Raw genomic sequence first — 15707 nt, forward strand, 5'->3', positions numbered from 1 at the left:
ATTTTTGGCGCTATTCACAATTCAAGTTATCTGGATACACCGTCTATTGGCCACCGCGGTGCAACTCCCATAACTTAAAGATGACGCGTAACTTAGTGGTATCAATTCCTGAACGTACAATATGCCTACACAAATACAAGAAAATAGTAACTCGTAATCTTTCCATGCTGCCCAAGCGCCAAAAACCGCCCCTGCCAATACTATAGATACTCACGATTCCAACCAAGCCTGTCGTGGCCTTCCTCCGCCTCACTGTACGGGCGTAACCACTTTCCCTCCTTCAACGATGATCTGCTCATCAATCCTCCTCTCCGTCTCTCCGTACTCAAGGCGCTTGTACGTCGTAATCCGCGCCTCGTTCATGTCAATGTCGAATAATCGTACACGCCGATGGTACCCGCCATAGCCTCCATAGCCACCAAATCCAGACCCGCCGCCGTAGCACATCCAGAGCGCTGGACGCTCTTTCTCCATGGATAACCCGCAGTACTCGTTTGCGTGGTCACTGTTATTTTAGATTAGCCGTGTAATGCGGGGACGTGCAAAGGGGTACATACTGTCCGCAGCTAACCATCAAAATCCCTTCTTCTACGAGAGCATCTCTGAATCCCGAATTGAAGGTTGGCGCCGTGACGCCCTCCCTGTACTCGCCTACAACCGTCATGTTCGGGGTGATATATTCGGGCAATGGGATATGGATGAAGGCGAGATCCATATGCACTTTCGTATACTCCCGATGTGCCTTCTTCAATCCCTGGGCCGTCGATTTAAACCAATCGATTTGGTTCTGCTTCAACCAGTCGTAGCCTTCATATGCTTTCTCGTCCGGCGTGTAGGCATGCGTATCCAGTAGATATAATGTGAGCGCCGAGTGTTTCGAAGAGCCTCGCGCAAGAACTTCAACATAATAATTTCCCACCCCAGCAATTTCCTCGGGCCCCGCCTCAGAAATGGAATAGGGTAGCGATTCGATGAGGTCCATCTGTGCGGAACGACTGAGTGTCTTCTCGTCGTCGTGGTTCCCGAAGATAGTTGCATAGGGAATCCTGCGCTTGATGAAGAGCTCGGCAAATTTGAAGATTGCGGTTTGAGCGTCGGGCGCTGTGTCACCATTAACCTGGTCGCCACTGAGAACGACCAGGTCAGGCTTCTCATTGTCGAGGATTTTGCCAATAAACTCGAGGGTTCGAGTGTCCCCCTCACAGGGCCCCTGATTCTCCGGCATCGCATCACGGCATTCGCCGACGCCTGTGCTCAGATGCAAGTCCGCAACCTGCAAGATCTTGAACTTCCCATTGTCGTTAATTCGCGGAACTGTTTTTGTAATCGGAGCTGGCTTGCCGCGCCGTATGCTTATTCGCGCCCCGTATTTCTCGCCGCCACTATCAAGTAGGAGCGCCGTGTCCTTGACCTCCCAGCCTTTGCGCGGTTCAACTGCGTCAGGGCCGAAAAGGACGTCCACACTTGTTACTGCATGATTTGAATCGCTTGCGTGTCGTCGCCCACTACGCTTTATCCAGATCCCCGCCGGCCTGGACTCCCATTGTTCATCGGCCTCGTCTTTAGCCCCGTTTATCGGGACTAGGCGACTGACAGCTAGATCAACCACAATCTTATCACCCGGTAGCAAGTCTTCCTCCTTCTTCCTCTCCACGAAGACATATCCACTGTTCACCCAGGCGGTCCCCAAGTACAAGTCCTTTTCGATACGGTGCCATGTTTCGCCCGGTGATTTGCAGCTCGTGAAGAGGTTAACGGTAGAGCACGTCTTGACGGTGACATCTGTGATCACCAGCCCGGCGTGGTGTGCTGGGAGGAAGGTGTGGACCGAGGCGGGAAGGACACGGAATCGGCTGTCCAGGAGGAAGAGGAGTATTATACCGATTACCGTTGCTGTCGAGAGCTGGATAATAGCGCGCAACTATAAAGCAAGTCAGCACAGATCGAATTCTACCGGGCCGTAGTCGCGTACATATCGCCGGGTCATCATGGTCTCTGTTAGCTGGCCTTCTGAGCTCGAAGGCGCGCGCCCTCGAAGCTTGACCTAATAGACAGCGGGCTCTCTATGGTCCGTCCCATGAGTCCATCCATCCAGAGGCTAATATAGCAACTGCCTCCAAGCAATAGGGAGTATGCGCCTCTTGTTCGTCGTCGCGGGAATGATAGTTGTAGTCTCAAAGAGGATTTCGCGTCGGCATTGGTCGAGGCCGCCCCGGACTTGCCAAAATCCGGGGGTTGCATTTAGCGAGACAGCTAAAGCCAATAGTCTCAGGAGTATAACTTCCCATGTTAACAGTGGCTACTGGCTCACCACTCTACTATCTTATGTTTATAATTATAATTCAGTTGCCACCCAAATTCTGTTCGAGTAAGTCGGTTTATTGGCAGTCGTTGGCTGTTGCATGGGGATGGATCAACGGATAAATGCTTAAAGCGTTGCCGTGTCAGATGTCCTAAAGCGCAGCGCGTCTTGCCAATCTCTGAGCGCTGGCGCAAAGAATTCAAATCTGGGTGAAAGAGGCATCTATCGCCTGATATACTTTTATAAAATAGAGAAACAATCAATAGTATATAATCCGAAATACTACCCATGGGACATATCATATTGTGCTCCCTTACATGCCGTTTCCACGTTTTCAACGTGTCCCAGCCTTTTGAGATATCAAGGTCGCTAAGGAGCACCTGCCCCTGTCGACAACCTCATCCCCTTTCAACCATCGTCAGCCGCCCTCTCTCACTACTTTGCACGCCTCTGCTATCCACCAAACGGCACTATTCAGACCCCCATTGACGTTGATTCTTGAGAGGACAGGTTGCTGTATAGGCTCTGTAACCTTTCATGACAACTGAGGTCGAATTTAGTGCCACAACAGTCTCTACCATCGAATCTTCGAACTTGGACCCTGGGTTTCAGTCGGCCCCTTGATAGAAGCTCCAGCTGTTTTGCAACCTTCAACACGATCATTCAGCCAGTTTTTACCGCATATTCTCCTTTACCGATACGCAAGGTCTTTTAGAACCTGCAATTTCCATCGCCCGAATAATTTACCTTCCCCAACAGCCACAACCTTACCTTTGCGTTAACAACGGCACGGCCACCTGCATACTTGTGGTGAAACAAGCCGAACCTAAAACCCCTTTGGAGCGTATATCTCCCGAATCTTTATAAAGAGAGAGAATCACGCTCAATGGCTGCGGTATCCGCACCGCAAGCCACAGGCGCGCTGACACCTCCTACGAGCTCTGATGGGAATGCGAGCGCGTGGGATTACTCCGTACCATCTGGAAACCAGGTATGTGCCTTTCACGGTCTTATGGGTGGAACCTTCGTATAGGCGTATCTAGGACACGCAAAATCCCTCCAATGCCTCTGTTGATTACTCTGTCGTGGAAGCTGACCTGGCTTTAACTTTAGCAATCTACATTTCCCCGCCAGCAACACGACGAGACCTCTCACGCAGAGCGAAAGCAAATGACTCCCCATCCCAACGGCTCTACGCGCCGTAATGATGCAGCAAGGCAATCTAGATCAAATTCAGTCGCTGAGCCAGTTCACGCGCCCCCACGCTTGAACAACCTCACCAAAAAAGGCAGCATGAGTGGAACGGACAGCCCATCTGACAGTCTAGTCGACCTCTACAGCTCTGGACCTGGAAAGAGTGCAGCCAACGGTGTGGATCATAGCGAGCGGGGACGAGAAGAAAATAGCGGAGCTTCATATCATGAAGACGACCCTGGTTGGATACATAGGGACAAACTGGCACGGATCGAGAGCCGCGAACTACAGGCAGCTGGGATCATACTCCCCCGCACGCGGGCATACAGCAGGAGGAACAGGAGTCGAGATACGTCGGCCACTGGTCTGCACAGAAACGAGCAACACCCGGTAAAGCAGCAGCGCGTCGAAAGCCCAACCGCCGAAGAGCTGGAAGATGACGACTCTGGATGGGATCCACGAACGCCAGAAGAAATCGCAGCGGATGCCAACCCCAGTTATCGTGGCTACGGTTCTCTCTCGAAGGGCTCGTCCAAGATACCGCTCGCTCTGACGAGCCCCGCGCCAATACCCTGGGAGTACCTCGAGCGCGACGCACCTATACAACGCAGCCGTAGCGCCGTATGGGGCGGCGAAGACGACTCCATTGCCAACCCCCTACCCCGCGCGAAAGCTTCCTCCGAGGAACCCCTCTTCCAACCCACCCCAACTACCACCCCGTCCGCGCCAAAACGCTTCGCCTCCACCGATAGCTCCCCCAAGAAGTCCGCCAACGCGACACCTACAAACCGCAAGATGTCTGCCACTAGCGTGACCTCAAAGCCCCCGCTCACCCAACAAACCCAGAAACAAAAGGGACGCTCCGGCTCCAACAGTCGCCCGACGACCCGTTCCGGCGAAATCAAGACCCCTGAGGGTGATCCGCCGTGGCTCGCATCAATGTACAAGCCTGACCCGCGCCTACCACCCGACCAACAGCTCCTCCCCACAGTCGCGCGACGCCTGCAGCAGGAACAGTGGGAGAAGGAGGGCAAGTTCGGGAACGTATACGACCGCGATTTCCGACCCCTCAACGACGACGAGATCAAGATGCCCGAAGCCGCAGCTGTGGCGCCAGAGGAGCAACCCGAGGCGAAACAGGAAGAGCTGCCACAATGGCCGCTGAGAAAGGCGAGAAGCCCCGAGCCGAGTCACTCGGGTACGTCAAGCGGTTATTCCACCATGCCGCGCATCCAGAACGCGCCGCCGAGCAGGATACAGTCGCCGATGCTGGCGCAGTTCCCCGTGCACGGATTCCAGCCGGAGGTGCCCGAGAAGAACAAGGGCTGCGGATGCTGCGTCGTGATGTGATCTATTAATCCGTTGATACCCACGTTACTGTACAAGCCGTTTTTTCCCAAGCGCCACCATATCGGGCTGGGATATTATCCTGCTCTGGACTCGCCACGCTTCACATACCTCGCATTACTTCAACAGCATGGCTGCCCAGCGACTTTTGGCAGCCCTTTTCTGCACTTCTTTTTATATATTACACGACGACCTATGACCCACCCTGATTACTGGTTTGTTTTTCCTTTTCCACAGCGTGTTTGTTTTTTTCCCTCCCCTGATTCCCGCCCGCAGGGCAAGCGGCAGTTCATTTGTTTTCCATGTGTCTCATCGGCTCGGTGTTCTTGTGCGTGTCTGTGCGGCGTTCTAATTGCTCTTTATTCTTGATATTACTGGGGAGCAGGAGCGCTGTTGGGCTTTTGGTGCGGTGAGGGTGGTGCTTGGTGCGTTTTGTTTTCACTTGGTGAGGAGGATTAGGAAGGAGGGACGAGGCAGGGGATATGAGAGGGGAGGCGGGAAAGTGTGGGGTAGGAGTAGGTGGTTGTATACATATACTGTGTAGCTAGATTGGGTGATTGAGGGGACGAGGGAGGAGGACGATGGAATTTCAAACTACGATTGACAAATACAGCGATTGACAGATGAGATGTGATGATTGAGATGCAGGAAAGCCTCCTTCCTTCCTCGGCCCCGTGCTAATTTGCCACTTGACTTGGCAACGTCCGGGGTTCATCGTACTACGACAACGGAGGATGAGCATGCTTCCGTGACGACCCCGAGATGAAGAGGGGCAGTGCCCCGATTCGTCGTGCCTCTCTCATCCCCAAACACCACCCGTCGGTGCCCCACACTCGGCTCACCTCACCTCGATTAGGGTACATCCGCTGGATATCTTAGCTAGATTAGTTTGGAGAAATCCCAATCCCTAATCCCCAATCCTAGCCCTCCAAAACCACCCCCCTAAGTCGCGTCCCCCTACTGCCCCCATGCGGAAAACCGGGAAACACTGGTGAATACCAAGACCTTACTTCCGTGCAGTAGAGCACTACTCAACTATACCCCACGAATCGGCCGGCCTCTGGAGTGCATCAGCAGCAGCACCAGCACCAGCACCAGCACCAGCACCAGCACCAGCACCAGCACCAGCAGCAGCAAGCAGCACGTATATAACTGCTGATGCACATATACACATGTGCATGCGCGCGCGGGATGGATGGGCGGTGGTGCACACGACACGATACACGATGTCATGATAGTGCTCTAAACAACAGCAACTTGCCTTCCTGTAATCTACTCCATACCGATACTGCACGAGATCTGTGCTGGTGGCCCATATACAGGCTTGCTTGTAGTGTCGGGTTGAAACGGTGTAAAGATAAAAAAAGATCAAAAAAGATGCAGTAAAAACAACTTTCAACTCCGCTGTCCACCAACCTACCTATGCAACACCCCCAAGAAGCCTCAAAAAAGCTTACAGCTCGCTGAAACCTTGGATCTTGGGTGTAAACACAAACAGGGCCCCACGCAGGGCTGTCCTGGGGCTGGCTGGACTGGACTGGGGCAACACAACACAACTGAACCCCGATTAAATTCTGCGACGGCTAGACCTGCCCTTGTGTCACGGGGGGCTGTGTTTGCAAAAGATGTCGTCGTTCCTGGAATGGTCTGGATGGGGGTCTGGATGTGTCGGGCAGGTTGGTTGGCTTTGCGTGTTTCGGTGTACTCTGCTGTACTGTACCGTACGTACCGCAGCGCTGTAAGGCTGGTCTCACGTTGAGCCGCTGGTCTCACGTTGAGCCGCTGGTCTCACGTTGAGCGCTGGTCTCACGTTGAGCTGCTGGTCTCACCCCATCTCGATGCCGGAGTCTCACGTCCCTTCCGCAGTCTTTACCATTCCCGTAGGTCGTGGCACCTTTTTCGTGGTCTCACCAGTCTCACCAGGCCGTGTCCGAGACTGGCGGCGCGGCTGTGGTGGAGGGTTGTTTGAGATAGGTTAGCACGGCAGCCCTCTCTGTGACTGTGACGGCGAGATGAGCTCAGCATGACCGACGTGCTGTATCGCATGTACTGCGTGTACATACGGAGACCAGTTACATCGTCAGTGACGGGAGATCTGCCAGCCAGCCAACCTGCTGCCCGGGTCGCTGGATCGATGCCCGACCATGATTCTTCCCGTCTGGTGCGGCCGACGCGATGTGAAGGGAGGGGCATGGATGTACAGCATATGGTATCGGTGCATGGGATATTAGACGGTAGATACTAGGAGTAGAGTTACTAGGAGTAGACTTAAGTAGAGTAGACTTAAGTAGAGTAGACTTAAGTAGAGTAGACTTAAGTAGAGTAGAGTTACTAGGAGTAGACTTACTAGGAGTAGAGTTACTAGGAGTAGGCTTAAGTAGGGTAGAGTTACTAGGAGTAGATACGAGGAGTAGAGTTACGAGGAGTAGATACGACGAGTAGATACGACGAGTAGAGATACGAGGAGTAGAGTTACGAGGAGTAGAGTTACGAGGAGTAGAGTTACGAGGAGTAGAGTTACGAGGAGTAGACTTACGAGGAGTAGAGTTACGAGGAGTAGACTTACCCCATTCTCCTCCCCTACGTGCCCATACGTTTGTGAGTGGGGGGGCTATAAAAGCCACGCACAGGGCTGCGCGCACATCGATGTGTATCTCGCCTCATATTTTATATGTGATCGATACATGAGTTTATGCTGTTGTGCACAAATTCTGGGGTCCCATGCTCGATCCACTCACAAAACTTTTTGAACATTACCTCCGTACACCTGACACGACGTCCTTCTAACCACCCATGAAAGTCCCTCATCCGCAGCAATCACCGCAAAATGGTACTTCGTGTCGGTCGTGTCTAACTTCTAAACACAAACACCTAACACAAACACCTAATTCTAAACACAAACACCTAATTCTAAACACAAGCTAATTCTAAACACAAACACCTAATTCTAAAACACAAACATCTAATTCTAAACACAAACACCTAATTCTAAACACAAACATCTAATTCTAAACACAAACATCTAATTCTAAACACAAACACCTAATTCTAAACACAAACACCTAATTCTAAACACAAACACCTAATTCTAAACACAAACACCTAACCCAAGTTACACCTTTCACAAGCCTACCCAATGTATATCTCCTGTACCTAACAAGTATCTCCCACCCATATTACAACCCAAGTTACAGCCCAACTACACAGCCTCTTTAGTTTTCTTAGCTCCCAACGGATCATATCCGCCCCAAATCCAAATGCCAAATTAATTCCCAACCGTCACCCACCTCACTCAGCTCACCTTAACTCGGAATACCTCACCTCAACTCGGAGTACCTCACCTAAACTCGGAATCTCAGAATACCTCCTGTGCCCGCTGCCATTGCCCATTGCCCATCCCCCTAATCCATCCCCAATATCCCCAATATCCATCCCCAATATCCATCCCCAATATCCCCAATATCCCCAATATCCCCAATCCTCCCTAACCCATCTTAACCCTTCCTACCCATCCTTAGCCCCATCATCCTTACCCATCCCATGTTACATATTTAAATCAGAAATTGTTACAGTACCAACTACATAATGACCCGCCCTTTCCCCTCCCCCTACAAGTTAGACCCCATCGCAATAATCTATATTACTCTATATACTCCCAGCACAAAAACTTTCTACATTTACGGAACGGGAACGTCTTTGGATTTTTTGGGGGGGCATAGATCAGAGGTCATAGACTGCTCGCGCTCTCTCACACGCCGCTGCCTGCCGATTCTCACACCCATACAACCACAACCACAACCACAACCACAAACGAACCACGAAACCGAGAAAAACGAAACACGACGCCGCGAACATACTCTACACCCCCAACAAGCACATCCAACACTCACACCATTTCACAACCCAACATCCGCATCCGATGGAGGCCCCGGCCCCACGCACACCCCCCCTCGACCCCTCGAAGTGCCACTCCACAGTCGAGACCATGCGCTGCTCCCGCTGCGCCATGAGCGCCGAGACCGTCTCTCAGAACGGCCGCGACGTATCTGCCGACGATGCCCGCGCCGGTGGCATGGTCAAGTTCGGGCATAACCTGTACTACTGCGATCGCTGCGCCAAGATCGTGGGTTATAAATGAAGAGAGCTATAGAACACCGGATTCCATAAGAGAGAGGATTATACTGGGATGAGCGGTATATGGAGGGGATATGGTAGAATGAGCGAGAAGTGTTGCCCCTGCCAGCTCGGAGTGCAAGACAACCGCAGAGAGAGGAAGGCAGGGCCATTGCTCCTTCCCTGTCAAGTTGCACGGCAGCAGCGGGAAGGTCAGAGCATCGCTCCTGCCACACCAAAGAGAACAGCAGAATACTCGAAGCCCACAACGGCAGGAACGTTGGAGCATCATACCTGCCACCTCGATATGCACAACGGCAGGAACGTTGGAGCATCATACCTGCCACCTCGATATGCACAACGGCAGGAACGTTGGAGCATCATACCTGCCACCTCGATATGCACAACGGCAGGAACGTTGGAGCATCATACCTGCCACCTCGATATGCACAACGATGCACAACGGCAGGAACGTTGGAGCATCATACCTGCCACCTCGATATGCACAACGGCAGGAACGTTAAGCATCGCACCTGCCTCTCGAAATGCAAAAGCGTCAGGAACGTCAATGCAGCTCTCCTACAGTCCCTCAGCGCATGAGAAACACAAGTCCTCGACACACCACAGCAACAAGCATCTCAGCTTGCTCCAAAAAGCCTTTCACTCACTTCGACACACTCGTTACCACAACCGCCACAACCTACCATCCAAACTCCACCACCCCCACCCAGCCCCCTCATGCCCAAACTCCCCCCCCCCTACCGCCCCGACTTCACCACCGAAACCTCCCTCCCCATCGACCTCATCTCCGCCTCCTACCTCGCCTTCCTCACCACAACCCTCGCCCTCATCCTCCTCGGCTGCCTCCTCATCTTCCTCCTCCGCCTCTCCGTCCTCTTCGACCGCCGCCTCGCCCGCGACGGCTTCGTCGGCGGCGTGCCACGCGAAGAGAAGATCCTCCAGCGCTGCAAGGAGAGGGGGCATCGCGTGTGTCGCGAGCGGGGGGTGTGGGATGTTGGGGTGCGTGGGGGTCCGCCGGTGAGAGAGTACGAGGGGGAAAGCGTGGAGGAAAAGCGGAAAGGGAAGAAGTTGCGCTTTTTGCCGGTGCCGGAGGTTATACCGTTTTCACCTGCGGAGGGGGATGTACCAGTGACGAGAAAGAAGGAGAATAAGGGGAAGGGGAAGGGGAAGGAGAGACAGCGTGCGAGGAGCCATAGTAGCCATATCAGCAGCGGCCACCGCACGAGCGAGGAGTGGGGGACATTCAGTTCCGCTAGTGTCACTGGGGTGACGGCGCGGAGGCGCGCGTCATCGATGACTTTGGAGAGTGGAGACTGGGCATGGCCGCCGCGGAGAAGGACGAGCGCGGACTGGGTGAAGGGTGGGGAGGAGGAGCCTATGAGATTTTTCGGGGCGGGGTCGTGGATTGGGAGAGTGAAGAACAGGGGTGAGATGCGGAGTGGGAGTGTGAGTGTGATTGAGGGAAGGGTGTTGGGAGAGAGAGAGGGTGGTGGAGCTGTATGAGTGGGACATGGCGATGATAGATGAGATGGTGCTGGTACACCTGAGTAATTCTTAGCAAGCACGGGGAGCGAGTAGTTTTATCACAATAGAATAGAATGAGAAACCTCAACTACAGTCTGGTACTTCTTGCGAGAATGCCTTGCGTGACGTGGACCCCTCTATCAGAGAACAGACGCAACAGCAACAGCGTTGTCGCTGCTGCCATCGTCTCGCTGCTTCCGAGCCAGTGTCTCGCGAGTCCTCAGCTCGAGAGCTTCATTCATCGAATCAACCAAGCCAGCCTTCTCCGCCGGGAGTTCCGCAAAAGCAAAGCTCTTAACCAGCGATGGCACCAACCCCTCTTCAGCCCCATCCACCTCCTTAAACCGCTGGCCCGACCCTTCATGCTCCTTCTCCACCCCGCTGAAAACCTCCAACACCTCTGCATCTAGGTCAACCACGTAGGCCCACTCGCAAAACAACCCGTCGTGGATGAACTTCAATTCCTGGCGAATCGGCACCTCCGCCTCAGCCGTAGCATTCGCCACAACCTCCAAGATCCCCGCGCTCGTCTCGCGCCACATAGACGGACAGGTAGGTTTCATCCGACTAAACACGCCAACCTCCCCGCGCACTGCGGCAGCGTGGTGCTCCTCGTCTTGCCGAGCAATCTCTCGGGTCATCCCCTCCACCTCCTCAGCGGTCGGGGTGTAGGTATGCGCTAGGCCCTGCTTGAGGCGCGCGATGTTGCCGGCGCTAAGGAGGAAGGCGACGATGGCGACGCCTTGGACTTCGGGGTAGCCGTCGAATTGGCCGTATGGTGATTGTGACTGTGTGGTAGATAGACCTTCTTGTGTGAGCATGGATGTGGTTGTGAGATGGAGTGAACAAGGATGGATGGGATGTCCTTCTTTTAGGGTGCTGGATCGCTTACCTGAAGCGTTTGGGACTTGATTGTTGATTCTTGTTTGTTGGAGGGCTGTTGCGCTGAGGTGGAGGTGGAAGAAGAAAGACGAGAAAACGCTCTCTGCTTGTTATTTATACCAATAATTTGCTACCAAGCAAACGTGCGAAATCAAATTGGGCTTCTCTGATTGGTGTCAATCTCACATTGAGATACAAGCGGAGAAGGAAGGTACTATGCAGTATATTTCTCAACAGGTAGATGCCTATCAACCTTCCCGGCAGGGGTAACCATCAAACAAGCACATATCTTTCTACATAGAGGAGTATCCGTCTCTTCATATCCTCTCAGCACTTTCGCAGACGTGGACGCTAGTATGGATTTCGATACGGACGTAAACTGGAGTTCAACTTTGGAGCAGCGGGTAAGAGCCGCAGCTGATAGAGTGATCATGAGGATATATCCTCTTTAAATCAGGCCATGCATGGGCAGGTATGCGTGGGAAGTTTCACCCAGACCGTGGACCGTGGACCGTGGTCCCACGATTTGTAGTCATGTGTGGCGATAAGCACTTGTACCTCTTGAATGGAGTCATCGGACCTTGAAGATTGTCTGATCTGAGAACCTTTATGGGTGCAGCTGCCCAAGGTACGGATTGTTGGGCCGCTCGTGGCATGCTTTCTGTGGTACTCATATCTTACCAATTTATTTTGGTTGGTTTTAAGACGCATTTAGACGCATTTAGACCCAATGGCGACGACAGGGGCGCGCCGCTAACTAATTTAGAGTTCACGCTATGGAGATTTAACCTTAACCTTAACTGCCGACCAAACTAATGGGATTATGGGCGTGATTCATTATTTCCGAGCTTATTAGATATTTTGTGCATCTCATGTAAGTGCGGTCTCTTTATCTTTTTGTCTCTTCTTATCCCATTTTTCTGGGACTTTGGCAACTATTGTCACATCTGACGCCTTATACTCCATTTTCATCAACAAAGATCGCATAATGCGTTGTCTACCTGGCCTCTGCGTAACTAATCTATTAGTTATTCAGTTGGCCGTTGCGCTCCCTACTAGTGCAAATGCCATCATTTCAAATTCGACAGCGACGAACTCGTCGATGACGACCTTCAACTTTACGCTTTCGTCGATGCATACCTCGAACTTGAACTCCACAACCTCGACTCGTAATAAGCCGACATATACGCTGGCGAGCAAGACTATATCAGAGTTACCGAACATCAACAAAGAGACATCGACATCGACATCGACATCTAAAACAGCATATCTCCCGACTCCGACTATATCGACAACATCCCCACTGAATACGACAAGTATACCTCAGAACTCATCTCTCACACAGGTGATCACAAACATATTAAATGGCACACAGAAACAGGGATTTGGAGGCACTGGATATGCCAAAGGAAATAGCCTTTCAGGTGTGAGCCTTGCAGGCTCAAATACGAGCAACGATCTTGCTGTCGCCGAGGCGTTTGCATCCGACATGTTCCGTTTCGCTGACCGCCAGAATATATCCGATGCAAGCTGGACGTCCATGGTCTGCAGTCCTTCCGCTTTCGAAGATGCTCGCAAGAAGTTGGCTCCCATAGATCTCGCCGCGCTAGAACAGACATGCGCGATCGTCGCCTCTAACGGGACTAACAATACATTCAACCACTTTTCCAACTCCACTGGGATCCGCCCTTACATCATTAGCGGACTTTCACCCGGATCCTCGTTGCGACGCCTATTCAAAGTAGCGTCATTTGCGCTTCCCCAGTTCGGCCGTGGTTGCATGGACGACTTTGGCTACTTTGAGATGACGGCTGCGAATCTGGAGGAGTCCGGCGTGTGGGAATGGTACCAAGCGTGGACACAGGAGGCAAGCTCAGGGCCGCTGGGGCCGCGATTCGCCGCCTATGGCGAGGTGAGGCTTTTTGGGCATGTGTTCTTGGGAGACGATGACTATGACTGTGGGTTGGAGATGGGTGGCTGCACGAGGAGGCCAAGCTGTAGCAGCATCATGATGCAGTACCAAGGCGACAAAGAGTTGGCACGGAAGGTGTATTTTGTGATGAAATTGCACAACACGGTTAACTTGGTGCTGAAGACCTACTATGTAAGTTCTCTATTATATATATATTTTCCCTGGTTACTGACTATGTAGGACACTCTTTTGTCATCGCACGTCAACGTTGGAAGCTACATCGAGTCTATCATCACGACATGCACGCAAAGGGTCTCGGGAGAAGCAACCAAGACATGCACCTTCATCCGAAGTAGCGTTAAAAATGTGAACGACTTTGTCACTGAGATAGGTATCGCCGCCATGATGAGCAGTATGGCTCTCGCCTCACCAACCGCCACGCAGCTCGTTCCTGGCAAGATTCTCGACATGCCCGCCCCGGTATTTCTCTTCAGCAAGACCCTGCGCATCTGGCGTATGTGGAACGCGAAGGCACTTGGTGGCCCACTGCCGGACAGCCTCTGTGAGGGCCTTGGTATGATTAAAACAGATGACCCGGCGCAGATCACTGTGTTGAGGAACGCCCTACTCGCAACGAGCCAGACGTTCCGAAAGTCCTTGAGCGCGAGCACGAAGCAGCTTAATCGCGGAACGTTCTTTGATGGCGGCCCCTCGGCATTATCCTCTATGATAGCTTCCCCCATCTGGGCCAACGAGACTGGAGTCGTCCAAATCCTCACGGACCCTTACCAAATGGAAGAGTTAGTTTCCCCCTTCCCTACTCCCTACCACTGACTGACCAAACCTAGCCTCATGACAACAGCCATAAAAGAAGGCCTGATGGCCGCTTCCTACCGCGCCGCAAAGTGCTTCATGAAATGTAACTCCCATCCCCAAGCCAATCTCTTCTGCGACGGCTTCAACGACTGGGAATTCAGTGCTGCTGCACGCGAAAAATACGGTGACCCTGGTGATGGCCATGACCCGCAATCCCCCAAATCCGACCTCGAGCGTCAGATGCGGATCTGCCCGCGCTCGGACAAAGTATGCCAGATTGAGTGCTGGTCGCAGGAGAAGCGTGGCTTCAGCATGCCAATGCACGGCTTCCATACCGTACAGGGTGCGCCGCTCAATTTCGACGTCAAGGATGCGATGGCGCGACTCTACGACTATTACAAGGCTCGCGGTAATGCGGATCCGTATCTTAACTGGGGTGGTGATGCAGTAGGTGATATGGAAGGCGGCGCTCCGCGGTTTTGGCTCCCCGTTTGTGATTCTGACGCGGGATACGTGCATATTGCCGATTGGGGCCACCAGCGAAATCACCTGTCGGACAATGTTGATCGCCGTGCCTTCCCGCTGTCATGTGGAAACTACCGCTCTGATGAAACGGAAGAGTTCATTCGCGCCGTGGGGATGGAGAATCTAGCAACCGAGCCCCCCTTCCCGCTTGATCCATTTTACAAGGTCTACGCACCGAAGGTAAGAATAATTCTAGTGAGCCCAGAATATAAGCATCCACTAACTACGACCAGACACTAAGCGCTATCATTCAAGCACCCCTGGACTCCTTCCTCGCCTTCTGTGCTCTAGGCATTGCGTACCCGCAGGATGCCCCACACGCTGCAGCTATAACCCCCTTCCGCTTCCAGCGCGAGCACTCGCGCTTTTGCGAGCCTATAATTGCCGAGACGCAGGGAATGGAATGGTACGTTGCAAACATGCATTTCTGCGAACACAGCGAGGCCGCGCAGGAGCTGTTCAAGGCGCAACTTTCGACGCCGGCGAAGCATGTGTCGGGTATGGGGATTGTCGTGAGCCATAAGAAGTTATGTGCTAGGTGGGAAAACAATGAGAATGAGAAATCTGTGCATATGGAGACTGAGAATGGGGGTTATATAATTGGAGTTGATATTGAGAGAGGGGATGGGGGCAGAGAGTATTCAGTCGGGATTGGTACAAAGGAACGGGATGACAGGGAGAAAGAGAAGGGGAAGAAGGGGAAGGAGGGGGGAGAGAAGGAGGAGAATGTGGAGAAGGGGAAAGGGAAGTTGAAGGAGAAGTCAAAGTGGAAGGGAGGCGGGGCAAAGGAGAAGGGGAAGTGGGAGTGGAAGGGAGGCAAGGGGGAGAAGGAGAAGGAGAAAGGAAAGTGGAAGGTAAATGGAAAAACCAGGGCAGGGATTGAATTTTTTTAAGCCGAATCTAAGAATGAGGTGGGATTTAATATTTTTTAGGAGTTGCCTGTCTACTGGTTCTAATTTTGGTTTTGTTAGCACACACCCCCCTACAATTTGAATAGGGATTACAATTCACGTTAGCTTTATTAAATTTGCAATGGAACATAATTGAATCAAGACAAAAAGTAAGAAGCGA

General features: G+C 52.5%; 6 protein-coding genes across 6 annotated transcripts; 4 read left to right on the plus strand and 2 right to left on the minus strand.

Annotated features, from left to right (window-relative positions):
• Positions 1-249: 249 nt before the first annotated feature.
• Positions 250-1990, minus strand: VC83_08244 (uncharacterized protein; the record flags this gene model as incomplete). Its single annotated transcript, XM_024471799.1, has 3 exons — positions 250-505; positions 558-1921; positions 1973-1990. The coding sequence occupies 3 exons, from the start codon at positions 1988-1990 to the stop codon at positions 250-252; spliced, it is 1638 nt and encodes a 545-aa protein (XP_024320603.1).
• A 1198-nt stretch (positions 1991-3188) lies between these two features.
• VC83_08245 (uncharacterized protein) lies at positions 3189-4846 on the plus strand (the record flags this gene model as incomplete). Its single annotated transcript, XM_024471800.1, has 2 exons — positions 3189-3293; positions 3416-4846. 2 exons carry the CDS (start codon positions 3189-3191, stop codon positions 4844-4846), a joined length of 1536 nt encoding a protein of 511 aa, XP_024320654.1.
• Positions 4847-8762: 3916 nt separating this feature from the next.
• Positions 8763-9480, plus strand: VC83_08246 (uncharacterized protein; the record flags this gene model as incomplete). Its single annotated transcript, XM_024471801.1, has 2 exons — positions 8763-8966; positions 9148-9480. The coding sequence occupies 2 exons, from the start codon at positions 8763-8765 to the stop codon at positions 9478-9480; spliced, it is 537 nt and encodes a 178-aa protein (XP_024320653.1).
• Positions 9481-9694: 214 nt separating this feature from the next.
• VC83_08247 (uncharacterized protein) lies at positions 9695-10555 on the plus strand (the record flags this gene model as incomplete). The annotated part of the gene is made up of 1 exon (XM_024471802.1): positions 9695-10555. The coding sequence occupies one exon, from the start codon at positions 9695-9697 to the stop codon at positions 10478-10480; it is 786 nt and encodes a 261-aa protein (XP_024320652.1). The 3' UTR covers positions 10481-10555.
• Positions 10556-10595: 40 nt separating this feature from the next.
• On the minus strand, positions 10596-11884 carry VC83_08248 (uncharacterized protein). The gene is made up of 2 exons (XM_024471803.1): positions 11394-11884; positions 10596-11306 (listed from the first exon to the last, which is right to left on the minus strand). Exon 2 carries the CDS (start codon positions 11140-11142, stop codon positions 10642-10644), a length of 501 nt encoding a protein of 166 aa, XP_024320659.1. The 5' UTR covers positions 11143-11306; positions 11394-11884; the 3' UTR covers positions 10596-10641.
• A 487-nt stretch (positions 11885-12371) lies between these two features.
• On the plus strand, positions 12372-15697 carry VC83_08249 (uncharacterized protein; the record flags this gene model as incomplete). The annotated part of the gene is made up of 4 exons (XM_024471804.1): positions 12372-13487; positions 13536-14095; positions 14144-14816; positions 14870-15697. 4 exons carry the CDS (start codon positions 12372-12374, stop codon positions 15527-15529), a joined length of 3009 nt encoding a protein of 1002 aa, XP_024320658.1. The 3' UTR covers positions 15530-15697.
• Positions 15698-15707: the final 10 nt, after the last annotated feature.

This window comes from Pseudogymnoascus destructans, assembly GCF_001641265.1.
Source record: "Pseudogymnoascus destructans isolate 20631-21 unplaced genomic scaffold scaffold_25, whole genome shotgun sequence".
Lineage (NCBI taxonomy): Eukaryota > Fungi > Ascomycota > Leotiomycetes > Thelebolales > Thelebolaceae > Pseudogymnoascus > Pseudogymnoascus destructans.

What these genes read in the sequence shown, in the direction of transcription:
- VC83_08248 (XM_024471803.1), bottom strand. Translation starts at nt 11,142, where the DNA reads ATGACCCGAGAGATTGCTCGGCAAGACGAGGAGCACCACGCTGCCGCA.